Source organism: Callithrix jacchus, chromosome 21, assembly GCF_049354715.1.
Source record: "Callithrix jacchus isolate 240 chromosome 21, calJac240_pri, whole genome shotgun sequence".
In the NCBI taxonomy this organism is placed as follows: domain Eukaryota; kingdom Metazoa; phylum Chordata; class Mammalia; order Primates; family Cebidae; genus Callithrix; species Callithrix jacchus.
In genome coordinates this window covers 21,337,929-21,353,002 of record NC_133522.1, presented here as the reverse complement: position 1 = coordinate 21,353,002, position 15,074 = coordinate 21,337,929, and the positions used below count along the sequence as shown (strand labels likewise).

General features: G+C 35.3%; 1 protein-coding gene across 3 annotated transcripts in view; it reads right to left on the bottom strand.

Annotated features, from left to right (window-relative positions):
- Positions 1-15,074, bottom strand: part of LOC100395919 (ATP-binding cassette sub-family C member 2-like) — a 106,175-nt gene that overhangs the window by 53,235 nt on the left and 37,866 nt on the right. For all 3 annotated transcript variants that reach the window (XM_008986488.5, XM_054248945.2, XM_035283003.3), the window contains 4 exons: positions 14,607-14,733; positions 10,157-10,333; positions 6,876-7,043; positions 5,590-5,752 (listed from right to left, as the gene is read on the bottom strand). In XM_008986488.5, the coding sequence (XP_008984736.2) occupies positions 5,590-5,752; positions 6,876-7,043; positions 10,157-10,333; positions 14,607-14,733 (635 nt within the window). The remainder of the gene's footprint in view (positions 1-5,589; positions 5,753-6,875; positions 7,044-10,156; positions 10,334-14,606; positions 14,734-15,074) is intronic.

Sequence of the window (15,074 nt, the reverse complement as noted above, 5' to 3'; positions counted from 1 at the left end):
TTTCAGATCTTCCAGAGAAGAGCTAAGTATTTCCCCAGAGGAACACCACTCCAGCCATTAAAAGAAACATGTAATTTCATGAGGCCTTTATACAAATGTGATTCTTGTGAAGATTAGTAAGAAAACAATGGTAAATTAACCAAAGCGGTTGTTGTCTTACAAATGTCACCAACAGTAATAACTGCATCCTATGTGACAGGCATTGCCCTAAGGGCTTTGTATATCTCTTTTAATTTTCAAAACCAGCCCTATGAGAAAGGTGCTATAGTTATTATCCTTATTTTAGGGATTAAAAAGACTGAGGCACTGAGATCTTAAGCAGGAAACACAAACTAAGGTCATACATCTAGACCTATCAGCTACTGAGGTTCAAGTAACCTTAGTGAATTTGATGGTAAATGGGCTAGAGAATTTGATGGTAAATACCTCAGTGCTAGACAGATTTTTGTCTTTATTTATAGTACAATAGTTGAACTCTTTGAATTTTAAGTTTCTCATCTGTAAAAAGAAGGAATTGGATTCAGAGATTTCTATGGTCTCTTGTACGAATTCTATGCTTTCTTTTTTCTAGAAGGGAATGTCTAGCCCCTAATGGAAGAATCTGATTGATCTCAACCATCTCTATGAAACATGGCGATTCCACATCTCAAAGAGTGCAAATTCAGTGTGAAGGTGTTTCAGCCTCTCCCTCTAGGGCATATTTTCATTCTTATAGCCTTTAATAATAATATTTAAATTTCTTAATTTTCAATTTATAAAATGCTTTCACATGCATTATACAAACTGAGCTCACAAAGGGCCTGATAAGAGAATAAGTAAAATCACCTATATTTTGCATGAGGAAAAATAAAAATCAGAGAGGATAAGTGGGTTGCCTGAAACCCAGCATTGCTTAAGACAGGGCATGGGAGGAAAGCAAGTATTGGGGAAACAGCAAGCATCAGTAAATGAGAGTGGGCCACTCTCTCATCACTCTAAGTCAGTACCAAGTCAATGTACTTATTCCTACACACTTGATACAATGTTTAAGAGCTTGGTTGTTCTCTGGCTTGAAACAGAAGTAGCATGGGATTCAAATGCTGTCACTTACCTTCTGTCTTAATTTGAGAAAGACACCTAATCTCTGTAAAATGAGGACCATGGCAGTCACTGGAGCTTTGGGGGCGGATTAAGTAAATGTAAAACTGATGAATATACTGACATTGTTAATATCCACGACATACAAGCTAACATCAGTATAATTAGGATAAGAATTAGCCTACCCTAAATCTGTAAATATGTAAAATTTCTCTTTAGTTTTCTTATGTTTTTCTTTATAACTCATTTTTGACCTCTGATTTGATTATCTTATATGATATTTCCATAAGGCAAGACTCTAGGATTTTTTTAGAGCTAGATGGAATCTTAGAGATTTGATATATCCAAACCCAAATTACACTGCAAACAATACTTTCTACCATTTACTTTTTAAGTTACCTGTCATTAACTTCAGCAATGAGAATAAGAATGATTGGGAAAGAAAAAGAATTGGCTGAGTAACAAGCAGTTTTGGGGGCAGGAGAGAGATAATAACCGAATTGTTCAGTTTCATGTCTGCCACTAGGGAAAACAGAGCAAGTTGAAGCACTGCATTTCACAAACGGGAAGAACCATAAGAATTAAGTCATTTGATGAAGACCAACATGGTTATTCAGTGAGAGAACTAGATCCCAGGATTCCTAACAGTTGGTCCACTGTTTATTCCACAACGTTGGGCTGACCTATACAGTAGTTCCCCCTTACCTGCAATTTGCTTCCTACTGTTTCAGTTACCCACTGTCAACCATGCTCCAAAATATTAAATGAAAACCTCCAGAAACAAACAATTCATGTTTTAAATTGCTTGCTGTCCTGAGTGGCCTGAGGAAATACTGCACTGTCCTCATTTGTCCTGTCTGGCTAGTGAATCATCTCGTTGTCTAGCTCTGTCTGGCTAGTGAATCATCTCTTAAGTGAACAACATGTGGGGAGCATCGTTGAAGATGCTCCCCACATGTTGTTCACTTAAGAGACTTCTGTGTTATTAGATCACCTGTCATGGTATTAAAGCACTTGTATTCAAGAAACTCTTACTTCTCTTCATAATGGCCCCAAAGCACATGAGTAGTGATGCTGGTATCTTGGTCTACTTTATTATTAGCTATTGCTAATCTCCTACTGTGCCTAGTTTATAAATTAAAGTTTATCATAGGCATATATGGAATTTAAAAAGCATAGTACATACAGAGTTAGGTACTATCCAAAGTTTCAGTCATCCACTGGGGTCTTGGAATGCATCCCCTGTAGATGAGGCGTGACTACTGCACTCACATTGTAGTGACACACAAATTAACAAGAATTTTGAAATGGAAGAATTGTGTGTACCTTTTAAAGAAATTCTTGAACAGACTCAAGACCAAAAAGAGTGAATTATAATAAAAAAATGAAAGATCACAAAGTGATCACACTTCTCACAGCCTACTCTCTGCCAGGTAATTTTTCTAAATCTCAGCAAAAAAATGCTCAAACAGAATCCAATTCTCCTTGCTATTTATGCAAATAAAAAAAAGAAATTTCCCATGGGGAGAGACTTGCACCTAAAATCTCTGGAACCAGAGCAAATAAAGCTCACATGCTGCATTTTCAATTATTTAATAGTCATAGATGACTAAAGACTAAAAGACTCAAGTTCTATTGCTTTCTCTGACAAATATACCTTCCAAGCTACCTGGAAGGCAAGAATCAGGTGAGAATGTCTAGATTCCTGAGACTTCTTCCTCTGGGGGACATGACAGTCCTTGATGAGTCAGTCCCAGCCAAGGCCTTTGCCGCTCTGCTCCCCCTCCCAAGCTCCACACTTCACTCCGAAGGCCCTGCACATCTGTGGATACTTCAGCTCACATGTCCAGACTCTACTCATTCTCCCACCTGCAAGAGTAAACATCCTCAGGCCAAGGAATGATGCATGCCAGCAGAGCAGTCTGCCCTTGAGAGAACAAATCTGAGGAATGATAGCCCAGGTCCCAAAAGCAAGCTTCCATTATTTGAGCAGAAAATCCTGGGACCTGAATACTTAGAATGGTCAGGAAGTGGGAAATAGGGAGGACACTGCTGGTCAGAGAGCCATGCAAGGAACACTAGAGTGAGAAGTGACAAAAGCATGAAGTACAGGGCCAGGTTCAGTTGGCCTCGGTTTAGGGGGCAACATTGCGGGGACATCACGCTGAACGTAAGCTATTATTTAATGGAGGGTTTGATATTAAAATCCATTTTTGCCTTGCTCCTTATGGTGGCCAAGGAAATCATACTAAAAGGCTGTAAAAGGCTAACCTTTTACAGATTATCTCTTTATCTGGCTATCTAGTTTTTATTGTGAGTATATGTCTATATATATATTTTTTATCCAGTATTCAAAAAAATTAATATTCCAGAATATTCATTTTTAATAACACATTCTATTTCCGGCGTAAAGATTTTCTCTACTTTCCATCTTCCTGATTGTCATGGAAAAGACAGAAATACTGAGATAATTAGAAAGAAGTTCAAGTTACATTTTTCTAACTCTGGTAAATTTCTGATTGTGAGTTGGTAACATCTATTAATAGATCTATTAACATCTATCAGCCAAACTTCAAGAATATTACTGCTTTGATTCTGTTACAGTAGAGGGCACTTGTACATAAGAAGTTATACAAATGCAGAAAAGGTGGGATTTTGTTTCCCAAATTGGATATTTAAACAATAGCAAATTCCACAGGTTTCAAAAGATACACTGTTCATATTTTATGGCAAATTAAAGATATAATTTAAAGCTTACACACTGCCTACTTTTGGAATGATATTTTCTAAAGTCATGCCATCTATATTTCATGTGACCTTTAAAATAAATGGCCACACAGCACAAGAAAGACACTGGCTTATAGCATTCCATAGTGCCTTGTTAACTACTGAGGGGATAAACTTTCACATGCTTAACAAACAACTACTGAGCACTTGTAATTTGCTTAGCATGAGGCTACCTAAGTGATAGGGATAGAGTAAATAAATTCTTCTAGTCTAGGAGGCACTCCTAGACATCTGTTTTCTACACAAGAAGCATAAATTATTGTTTAACCTGTCTAAGAAGGCAAGGAATCACTTCCAAAGTTGCTAGCCATTAAGAGAGAAGGAAGTGCCTGTAATCCCAGCACTTTGGGGTGCTGAGGCGGGCGAATCATGAAGTCAAGAGATCAAGACCATCCTGGTCAATATGGTGAAACCCCGCCTCTACTAAAAATACAAAAAATTAGCTGGGCATGGTGGCATGTGTCTGTAATCCCAGCTACTCAGGAGGCTGAGACAGGAGAATTGCCTGAACCAAGGAGGCGGAGGTTGCGGTGAGCCGAGACCGCACCATTGCACTCCAGCCTGGGTAACAAGAGCGAAACTCCATCTCAAAAAATAAAATAAAATAAAATAAAATAAAAAGAGAGAAGGAAGTGCTTCTTTTGTTAAGGATGGCAGCAGTCATCTGACAATGCACCAAATAATTTTGCAAATAGAATATTTGTCATTTGAGAAAGGTGGACAAACAAGGAATTTAAAAAAGTAGTACTACAAAACGAATGTGTGTGACCCTAGATCCCAAAGAGAAACTTCAGCAGAATGACTTTGTTTTTGAATTCCATGGCATTAAAATGATAAATTGTACTGACTTGTTATAAACCAATTTCATATTTTTAGGACTTTATATCAAGGAAAAGTGTCAGATGAGCTAATGGATACTAGCTCATGTAGAAAATAGTGAGACTAGCTCTATATTTCTTCTTTTATCTTGAAATTATGAAAGAGTTAACTGGTTTTACAGTTAGTTTATTGCAGTGTTCTGGAAAGGTATAAATGAAGGATCGAGGAAAGTATAGAAAAAATATTATGGTCTCTACATGACAAACCATCTATAGCTTTAAAAAGAGATGATGGCACATTCCCCAGCTTTAACATAATGCTGGATTTCAAGCATTTCTGCATCTTACACATTGGCTAAGGATCAAACTACTTCTTTTATTTTAAAATGTCCATATATCTTAATGTAATATTCTAGGGCTAGAGTAGTAAAAATTAATCAACAAAACCAATAGTTAATTTGTAAAAGTTGGACAAACGTTATTCCCTTTGCCTTTCCCAATTTCTTTCTTTTGTTTCTCTTCCTAAATGTGTTATATTATACCTAGATGTTTAAAATATGTATTATTTATTTCACATGTGTTCCCGGTTCTTAGCTGAAAGAAGATATAATGTTTAGAGTCATGATATTTTAGACTTGGACTAGTGTTTGTTAGTAATCTAATTTCTTATTTCATAAATGAATAAATAGATCCCAGGGAATTTAAAACTTTTCTTAAAATTCATAAATGAGTTTGATTTTTAACTGTTTGTCTCACTGTATTTGCTTCCTTCCTATGGAAAGAAAGGTGCCCCACCCCTGACTAAAGCAAGATGAATAAAATTTATAGTATAAAATTACACAATTAATGAACTTTCAAAATGAATAGGTGTACTGTATCTTAAGTTTGTTTTTCATTGTGCCCTTACCTTTTTCTTCTTCACTGATGACTTGGTGCAAATTCCTGAGATTTTGGGTTTTAGACAGCAGCTCCTGGTATGTTCCCATTTGAGCTACTCTGCCACTTTCCATTACAACAATAAGATCCATTTGTGGCAGAAGTGTGAGATTGTGTGTCACTAAAATACGAGTCTGAAAAACAAAGTGTTTTGTTTCATAGGTTACAAAAAATAGCTTTTTTAAAAAAGCTATAGTGACTTTTTCTCCTTTACTATTTCAAGTATGATTTTTTGTAGATGCCAGTTTAAGGCGGCATCTATATATTTTACAAGGAATAATGACATGCTGTTAGATGAGGAAATAGTTTGTAAATTTGACTTTTAACACTTTAGTTCAGGTATTTTTTTCACTCATTAGAAATGAATCAATTTAACTGCAAATTCAAAACAATTTCATATATGTCATTCTCGCTTATTTGTAAATATACAGTATCATTACAAAAAAGTGTTTAATCCAAGTTATAATTTATAGTATTTATTTTTAAGTCATTCATATTATTTTCTACATATACATACAATGAAGTGTGACATTTTAAATCTTGGGTTTATGTCATTATATAAAGATGTTTGTTTATTTTTACTGAGACATATATTTTATAATTTTATACATATGTTTTTCAGAGTTCTCTATACAAATAATTCCATAAACACATATTATGAAGAAATAAATGTGGCTTTGGAGTCAGACATAATTTTAAACGTATCTACTGTTCTTGAGTTGAGCAACCTATATCAAGTCATTGTGCGCCCTGGGGTCCTTTATATGTGAAATAGGGATAACTGAACTAATTTACACTGCAAAATACGGCAGGTACTGGTAAATATTAATCTTCATCCTCTTGGCCCCTTCACAAAACAGTTGAATCACTACTATTGTTATGTTAATAATATCTAATTTTATGCTTTAAATCATCAATAAAATGATTCAATTCTTAATAACAGTAGTGTGCACCAAAATACCATTTTAAAAATCACTTTATTCAGTAACAACTCATTATGGCACATAAATCCCCTTAGGATATGGTATTAGATGAAGATATAACAATCACATAAATTGTCACCAGAGTAAACTTTTAAGTAAAACTTTGAAATTACCCATTAAAATTTGCCTGTGAAATCACAATCTAAGCATCCAGTATTTTCATGTGAAATGTGACTACTTTGCTTAAACAAACAAACAAAATAAATGGAATTTTAGGCACAATGCTGGGCCGATTCCCTGCCCCACAAGAAAGCATAAAGGAAACTATGGATACCTTGTTTTTCAAAAGACCCAAGGACCCTATCACTTTTTCAAAAAGCTGCTTTCCAACATGAACATCAACAGCAGACAAGGGATCATCCAGGAGGTAGATGTCGGCCCCACTGTAGACAGCTCTGGCCAGGCTTACTCGATGTTGCTGGCCCCCACTTATAGTCACACCCTGAAAATGAAGCAGAAGAAAAACAAGACTAGAGGAAATGTGTATATATCTCAAAGCATGTGCAGTTACATCTAAATGCTCTTTTATAGCATGGATAGATGGCAACCCAAGATGAATGCTGCTCCAATCGTTCTTTACCCAGGACTTTCTAGGTCTAGCCCTATCCCATTTCCTAGCATTACTAACTTGTACAAATTAGAAGATATATCTACTTTCTCTTAACTGCTTACTCTCAAAAGAGGATGCTAACAATTAAGGAGAAAATAATTTCTGAATCTCTAATTCTAAAAAGTTGTGCCTGTAGAATATTAAACAAGACTTTTGGCTGTCAACCATATACTGATAGTAGTGATTATTTTTAAATTGACACATAGAAAATTGAAAATACTAGCTAAATTACCAAAGAAGTAATCAACATGTCCTATTTTCTCCCGTAGAAAGATTAGTACAAGTCTTGTTGGCAAAAGTACAACTCTAAGAAGCAAGAATAGAGAATATTCATCACTCCATGTGAGAATTAAAGTTGACATGTACAACCATGCATGAAGAATTATGGGGCCAGGCCCAATTTACTTGAATTATTTTATATTTAGTGTTTACAGATCTGGTTTAAAAGCTCTCAGTGCAGCACAGAACTTAGCCAATGACCTATAATTGTAAAATGCCATTGCTTCTTTGCATTTTTCAACCTTCTCCTACTCAGCAAACATCTTCTGAGTATGACTATATTTGGAGTACCATGCTAGTGCTTGGGATTCAAAGATAAGTAAAACAGAGTCTGTCATGAGGAGGTCACATTTTAGCTATGGGAATTATATGTCCTCCCCCGACACACTCATATACGTATACATAAAGCAATGTAATACCCGTGTGTGTACATATGCTTATAATAGCACCCAAGTCATGTGTTTGTTGGGAGCATTCAATAAGACTAAACAATTTAGGAAAAATTCAACATTGAGTATGGATACCATCAACATTAGCTATTATCATTCAGTCACTCTTCTTTCCAATTCATCCTCTACCTTGTCATCACATTTTCTGTAATGTGTCATCATCTTGCTTAAAAACCTTGGATATTCACATCTCCCTCTTTCCATCACTCATGAGCAACAGCAAAAACAGAAAATTATTTAGTATAAATCTAAGATGCTTATATTCTGGCATTAACTTATCTCTTCACCCACTCGCCCTATGTTGTCTTCAAGTGACTGTGGTTTGTCAAGCAGATTAACCCGGTCTTTCATACTGGGCAGAGGCTGTTCACTCTGCTTGGGAGACCACAGTCGCTCTTTTTAACTTATGGGCTACTCACACTGAAATGTCCTCCGAAGGCAACTTTTCATCTGATGTCCCAAGCGAAGTGATTCATTCCCCTGCTTCCTGTCTTGCTGTGCTTTGTGTATTCATCCCATTGCTAGAATTGGCAATATTTATCTCAGTCTCTCTCACTAGCGTATGAGCCCCTACCTGGTTAATTCTTGTGTTCCCAACACCCAGAGTCTAAGGCTAGGTGATTAATAAATATTGGCAAAGACAACTGATAAATATTATTGGCAGAGGTCCACCAGACTGCAAATCCCTGGAAGGCAGAGTGGTAGATCTCTCACTCACCATCGTGAATAAAGGCATGTAAGAAATTAATAAATGTGATAAAAAAAAGAATGTCAACAGAAAAGATGAATCCAAGTTGGGGAAAAGTCTACAGTTATTGTGTAAACAGATTTCCTTTTGAAATATTCAACTACATGTTTAAAGTCCAAATGCAAATTGGGATAAATTTAATTGTAAAAATAAGACATTATAAATGACAATAACATTCAATGCCGATATTAAATCTATACTTCTTTGTTTGGATTTGTTTCCCTTTTAAAGGCTTTTAGAGTTACAAAATATCAGATGTTTTATATTTTTAGAGATTAGATTTATCAGCATATTGTTCAACATGTATTAACAAGTTTGAAGAAGTCACATTTCTGCATTTTACTTAGTATCCACGTGGGGGAATCATTTTGCATGTGCCACAGTAAAGGAACATATTTAGCCCATGGTTTTGCCTTCTTTAGTTTTAAAATAGAGATGGGAATCTATGAAATTATTTTTCTTAGAGACAGTGAAGATGCCAGAAGAAAGCCAGGGGTTGGAAAAAAATAAATTTATTTAAAACTATTGAGAAAATATACCTGTGAAGTTGTAGATTATAAATGAAGTAAGTCTAGTTGCAAGGTAAATTCTGGCTCATCCTGGATTTTATATACTTCTACATTCTACAATTTCTTATGTATTTCATGTATTAATTTCTATAATACAGTTATTAGATAACATGAGGGCAGGGGTAAAAATGTCTAACAATGTTATGCTCACTCTCTTTTCAGGGATTCAAAACACTCAATAAGGATTATTTATTCATCTTTACAGCACAGATGAATTGTGGGCAGAAGCTGCTTTTACATTAATGTTTAATTAATGGAGATTTTAGTCAGGGGTTGGAGATAGTCTCTTGGGGTTCATACTTCCACTCATGATATATATATTTTTAAATCCAAAACACTGAGCAGAGTAACAACTGTTTACTAACACAATGAAAATGAAATAGAACAAAGAGTAAGATGATTGGGAAACAAGTTCCACTTAAGCAGGGATGAGCAAACTTGGAGAAGTCACATTAATAACAGTGTTGTATCAGAGCTTCTTTAGAACCTGGACTCAGGGGCCACTGCAGGAGACTGGTGCTCTTTTGCTCCTATTCTAGACTTGACTTTGTGCACAAGAGATACAGGAACCAACAAAACTATTAGTCACTCTTCAGAAAGTGGACTGCATTGTGCCAGCCACCAAAACAAAAGTTCGATGATCTAATTAATGGGCTTTTATTCCCCCACATGTATACTAACAACAGAATTTCTGACTGATTTTTAATCTGTTTTCCACGGTCAGTTATAAATAATCACTTGTCCTTAATACTGCCGTCTCTTATGTAGAAATTACATAAAATTTTCTAAAAATTATAGTTGTATAGCTCTTCGAGACTTCAGGAGAAAGGCCATCAACATTTTATTAGCACAGCTGAATGGGGCTATGTTACTTCATATGATAAATTATGGTTTCCTTACTCTTTCTCCAATCTCAGTTTGATCTCCCTTTGGTAGCTGCTCCAAATCTGGAAGGAGAGCACAGGCTTCCAATACTTGCTCATAAAACTCTTTATTCATGACTGAGCCAAAGAGAATGTTTTCTTGCAAAATGCAATTCTGGATCCAGGCCTGCTGAGAAACATAAGCCACAGAGCCCTAAAAAAGAAAGAGGTAAAGAAATAAGCATTCTTAACTAGAGAAAAGAAGTGGCATGCACCACAATAAAGCAACATATTTAATCCACAGTTTTATCTTCTTTAGCTTTAAAATAGAAATAAAAATTTAATATAGATAAACATAATTATACAGATCATGGCACCATATTTTAATCTTTTATATCCTTTTTGGAATTTCCTTCAAATGATTTACTTTGTGCTTCTTATTTACTTTCACTGCAGCTTCTATCCAAGCTATACATCTCTGGTAGTATTCTCTGTAAGCAGATGCTGAGTGTGTCAGTTTGCTAGAGCTGCAATAACAACATAGCATAGACTGGATGGCTTAAACAATGGAAATTTATTCTGACGATTCTGGAGGCTAGAAGTCTGAAATCAGATGTCAGCAAGGTTGATTTCTACTGAGGCCACTCTCTAGCTTGTTGATGATTGTAATCTTTTGTGCTTCACATGGTCTCCCTCTTTCTCCCTCTCTCTCTCTCTCTCTCTCTCTCTCTCTCTCTCTCTCTCTCTCTCTCTCTCTCTCTCTCTCTCGTGTGTGTGTGTGTGTGTGTGTCTCCTAATTCCTCTTATAAAGACACCAGTGATATTGAATTAGGGCCTGTCTAAATGAGCTTATTTTTACTTAATTAGCTCCTTAAACACCCAGTGTCCAAATACAGTTATTCTAAGGTACTAGGAGTTAGAACTTCAACATATGAAATTTGGGGGAACACAATTCAGTCTATAACACTGAATTAGATTTTAATGTAGAAGTGGTTTATGTGGGATCAACCCTTGCAGAAGGAAAGAAGGAAAGGAGACTAGGCAGAGGGAGAAGCCACACCATGATGCAGAACCAAGAAAGCATTAGCTAATCCTCCAGAGAGCCATGGAAGAGAATTGGTCATCACAGCTGTTCCAAGTCAGGCTGAGCAAAAGTGGGACCCTGGGCTAGGCCATTATCTGAAGGCCAGGCCAGCCTTGAAGGACATGACTTGCTGTTCATACTCCCACAGCTGTAATGTGTAGAAGTCCCTACTAGTAGGAGGATCTGAGCAGCAAATCTCCATGTGTTCTACATTAACCTCTGCTCCCAAATTCATTTTTTTTATGATTTTATGTCTTGAAATGATTTTTAAATACATGAAAGTCTGCTGCCTAAAATATCTTCTCAACTAACCTTCTTTTCTAGTAAAAGAACCCACAGTATTTGTACTAGTGGCCTACCTTTCAATCTGCCCCATGGACTCATTCCAAACATTGATTTAGTATTTTAAGTACTGCACACTCTATAAGAATACCAGACACTTGAAGTATTTTCTGGCATACACATGTAAGCAACCATTATTAGCCTTTTGATTTCTACCAGCTACTTTAAAGATCAAAGAATAACTTTTAAATCTTCTTTGTTGAGTGTGTAAGACACAGAATGACTTTTGATCAAAAACAATATAATTCTAATCTGACCTGATCTTGAACACAAAAGGAATTGCTCTTCAATTGCCTTGTGAAGTGAATAATCTAAACTTTGCTTAGAACTGCATATTAAATCATCATGCGAGTGATAGTATTTTGAATATTTGCTATATATTAAGCAAGGTGAACAGTGCAGAGGATAAAAAAAACCAGGAGAAAAAACTAAACAACATGAAAAAAAAGAAAAAACTACTACATTAAAAGGTATGGCCTTTTATTGGTATTACAAGAGCTGAAAAAGAGTTGATCAATTTTCACAGGGATGTAAATGTTCTCTTTTATTATTGTTATTTCTTTTCACATAAAAATGAAAACATTTTGTTTCATTCTTAATAATAAAACTATAGTAGAAGTTTTGTGAATTCAAAAACGGTCTCCAAATCTCTGATGTTTCTACCACAGAATACTGAATACTTTTCATGAACAGTGCCTGGTGAGAGCTTTTGATACTGAGAAGAGTAGCGAGTCTATAGAGAAAGCTTAGTGACAATAGGCAGTCTTAGAGTTTCAATACTGTTGATTAAAATATGCCCCCCAAAAATAATCATCCAAAACACAGAAAAATAGAAAGAGCACACAAAAGCACTTTGAAAATGCCATTATAATGTTCACTTTATTTAAATGGAGATAGGGTGATACAAATTCTGAATAAAAAATATTTGGGAAAATAATTTAGAGTGTGATACTTCAACTCCTGCTATTGATCCAGGCCAAAAGCTTCCTGAAGGCCAGCGACCAGTTATAAAAACAGATAATATCTTTTGACTTGGGCATCTATACTTTAATATAAACAAAGAGCATCCTCTCTGTTTTACCACTAACAATGGCATTGTTACAGTTTCTTTCATCACTATGAACACCTTCTTAATCAAAAACATTCAAAGATATCAAAAATAATCCGTAAATCTTATTATAAGAGCCTCAACAGTCATAATAAAGATGATGATTATCATACATATTCATAAAGAGCCAGCTAATACTTTTCCAGGAAATAGGCTAGGTCTTTGCACATTATCCAATGCAATTCTCATCCCAGCCTTTTCCGCTTATTACTATTATTAATGAATTAAGTGAAATCTAGAATTAACAATATTTTTATCTTTATCAATTTCTAATTATTTTTCAAGATCAAATAAAAGGAAACCTCGGCTGAGCGTAGTGGCTCACGCCTGTAATCCCAGCACTTTGGGAGGCTGAGGCAGATGGATCACCAGATCAAGAGATAGATCCCATCCTGGCCAACATGGTAAAACCCCAGCTCTACTGAAAATACAAAAAAAAATTTAGCTGGGCATAGTGGCATGCGCCTGTAGTCCCAGCTACTCAGGAGGCTGAGGAAGGAGAATCGCTTGATCCCAGGAGGCGAAGGTGGCGGTGAGTCAAGATCGCGTCTCTGCACTTCAGTCTGGGTGACAGAGCGAGATTCAGTCTCAATAAAAAAAAAAAAAAAAAAAAAAAAAAAAAACCCAAACCAAAAAAAAAAAAAAAAACAAACAAAAATAAACGGCAACCTCCTCTCTGATTCTTTTTTGAACACTTCAAAGCAGAATTTGTTGTTTTTTATGCTTTAATTCATTTTTTATGTCTAACTTAGACATTTGTTATAATTGATCATGGTATTCCCTCTCTAGACTACGATCTTTGAAAGAAGAGCAGTATGTCTTATTCATATTTACTTCTCTGGCACTAGGTGCTAGGCACATAGCATGGTGCTCAGTAATTGCTTAGTGAAAATAGCTGAAAAAACTAAACAAAAATGAAATTAATATGACACACATTATGTTTGTAAGGTACACCCAAGGAAAGGTACAGCCATCTTGAAATGCAGAGAAATGGCTAACTGCAATTGCTATGAACAGCATAGTGGTACAAAGATAGTATATTTAAGGTTAAAAAATAGTGGTGCTCATTAAATGCAATCATCAGAAAAAGTCGTAGGAATCAAATTTGCTTCTAGACTGGCTAACAGTAATGTTGAGATAACAAAAAATTAGTCACCCAAGGACTGGAATCAGGAAAGATGTAAGGACATAAACAAATATATGAGGAAAAATAAAAGAATTTAGAGTTGACTTTTCCCAGAGAGGAAAGAAAAAAATTAAGAGTGAAGAGATACTAATCTCAGGTACATAAAGCTTATTCGTCTTGTCACAGGTGAGAAGGAAAGATTGGGCTACTTAGTATTTTACCTAAGAGTTGATTACATCCAAGGAAAAAATCATTGGGTAGTCTACTGTTTGAAAAAAGAAAGTTGATAAAGAACTTGTTGAATTATTATTATTATCAACCTTTAAGAATAGAACAATTAGTCAAGAGCAGACCTCTCCATGGTCCTGATGCTGAATCTTAAATGTACATTATTAATATCTTTATTTTTCTGAGGTTTATTTTCAGTCAAAGATCCTACCCGTGAGTAGCTCTAAGACTTCTTGGAAATGAAATGGCTGTAATTACTTAGGGAATCTTGCTGAATAATAATTAGATACCTAATCAAATTATAATATAAAATCACATTTGTTTCTCTATAACTGGTTGTAATTCAGTTAATATCATCAAACAATTACCATAAGCATTTATAAATGATTTGCTGGTGTATTTGGAGATCAGAATTCTGTTACTCATTCACCCATAGTTAATCAATTTCTATGGAATTGAAACGTTTGTTATAAACTAGAAATACCCATTAAATACTTGCATCTTCAATTCAATTTGATAAATTCTTATTGACACTAATGACAAATTGGCTATAGCTGGTTACACTAGGAGATGTTGAAAGAATGTATTTTTGATTTTACCTTTCTTTGAACTACTCCAGTAAGTTTCTCCATTTCCCCAAGAATGGCAGAAAGCATGGATGATTTTCCAGACCCAACTTGCCCTACAACACCCACTAAAACTCCTTCTGGAATCTTTAAGTTCAAGCTGCATGAGAAAAAAGGAAGAGAGGTGATATAGGAAATTCTTGTTATGGTTGTTTTTAACATATGCTCCTAGATAAGTCACTGTATGCAGCACTTAGCACCATCCCTGAAATTGCTGCTTTTCACCTTTTTCTACAAACACCTACCCTTCCAAAATGCAAACAAATGATCAGTAAAGTGCTGCAGGTAGAAGAAATAATAGAAAAAAGGACAACAAAATCACCTTGAAAATGAAAAGTAAAGTGAAAGGCTAAAAGTCTTATTAATTTCAATATATTAATCTTATTGCAAACCTCTAAAAAATAAAAATATGGAGTATTTTAGAGCCCAATATTAACATTA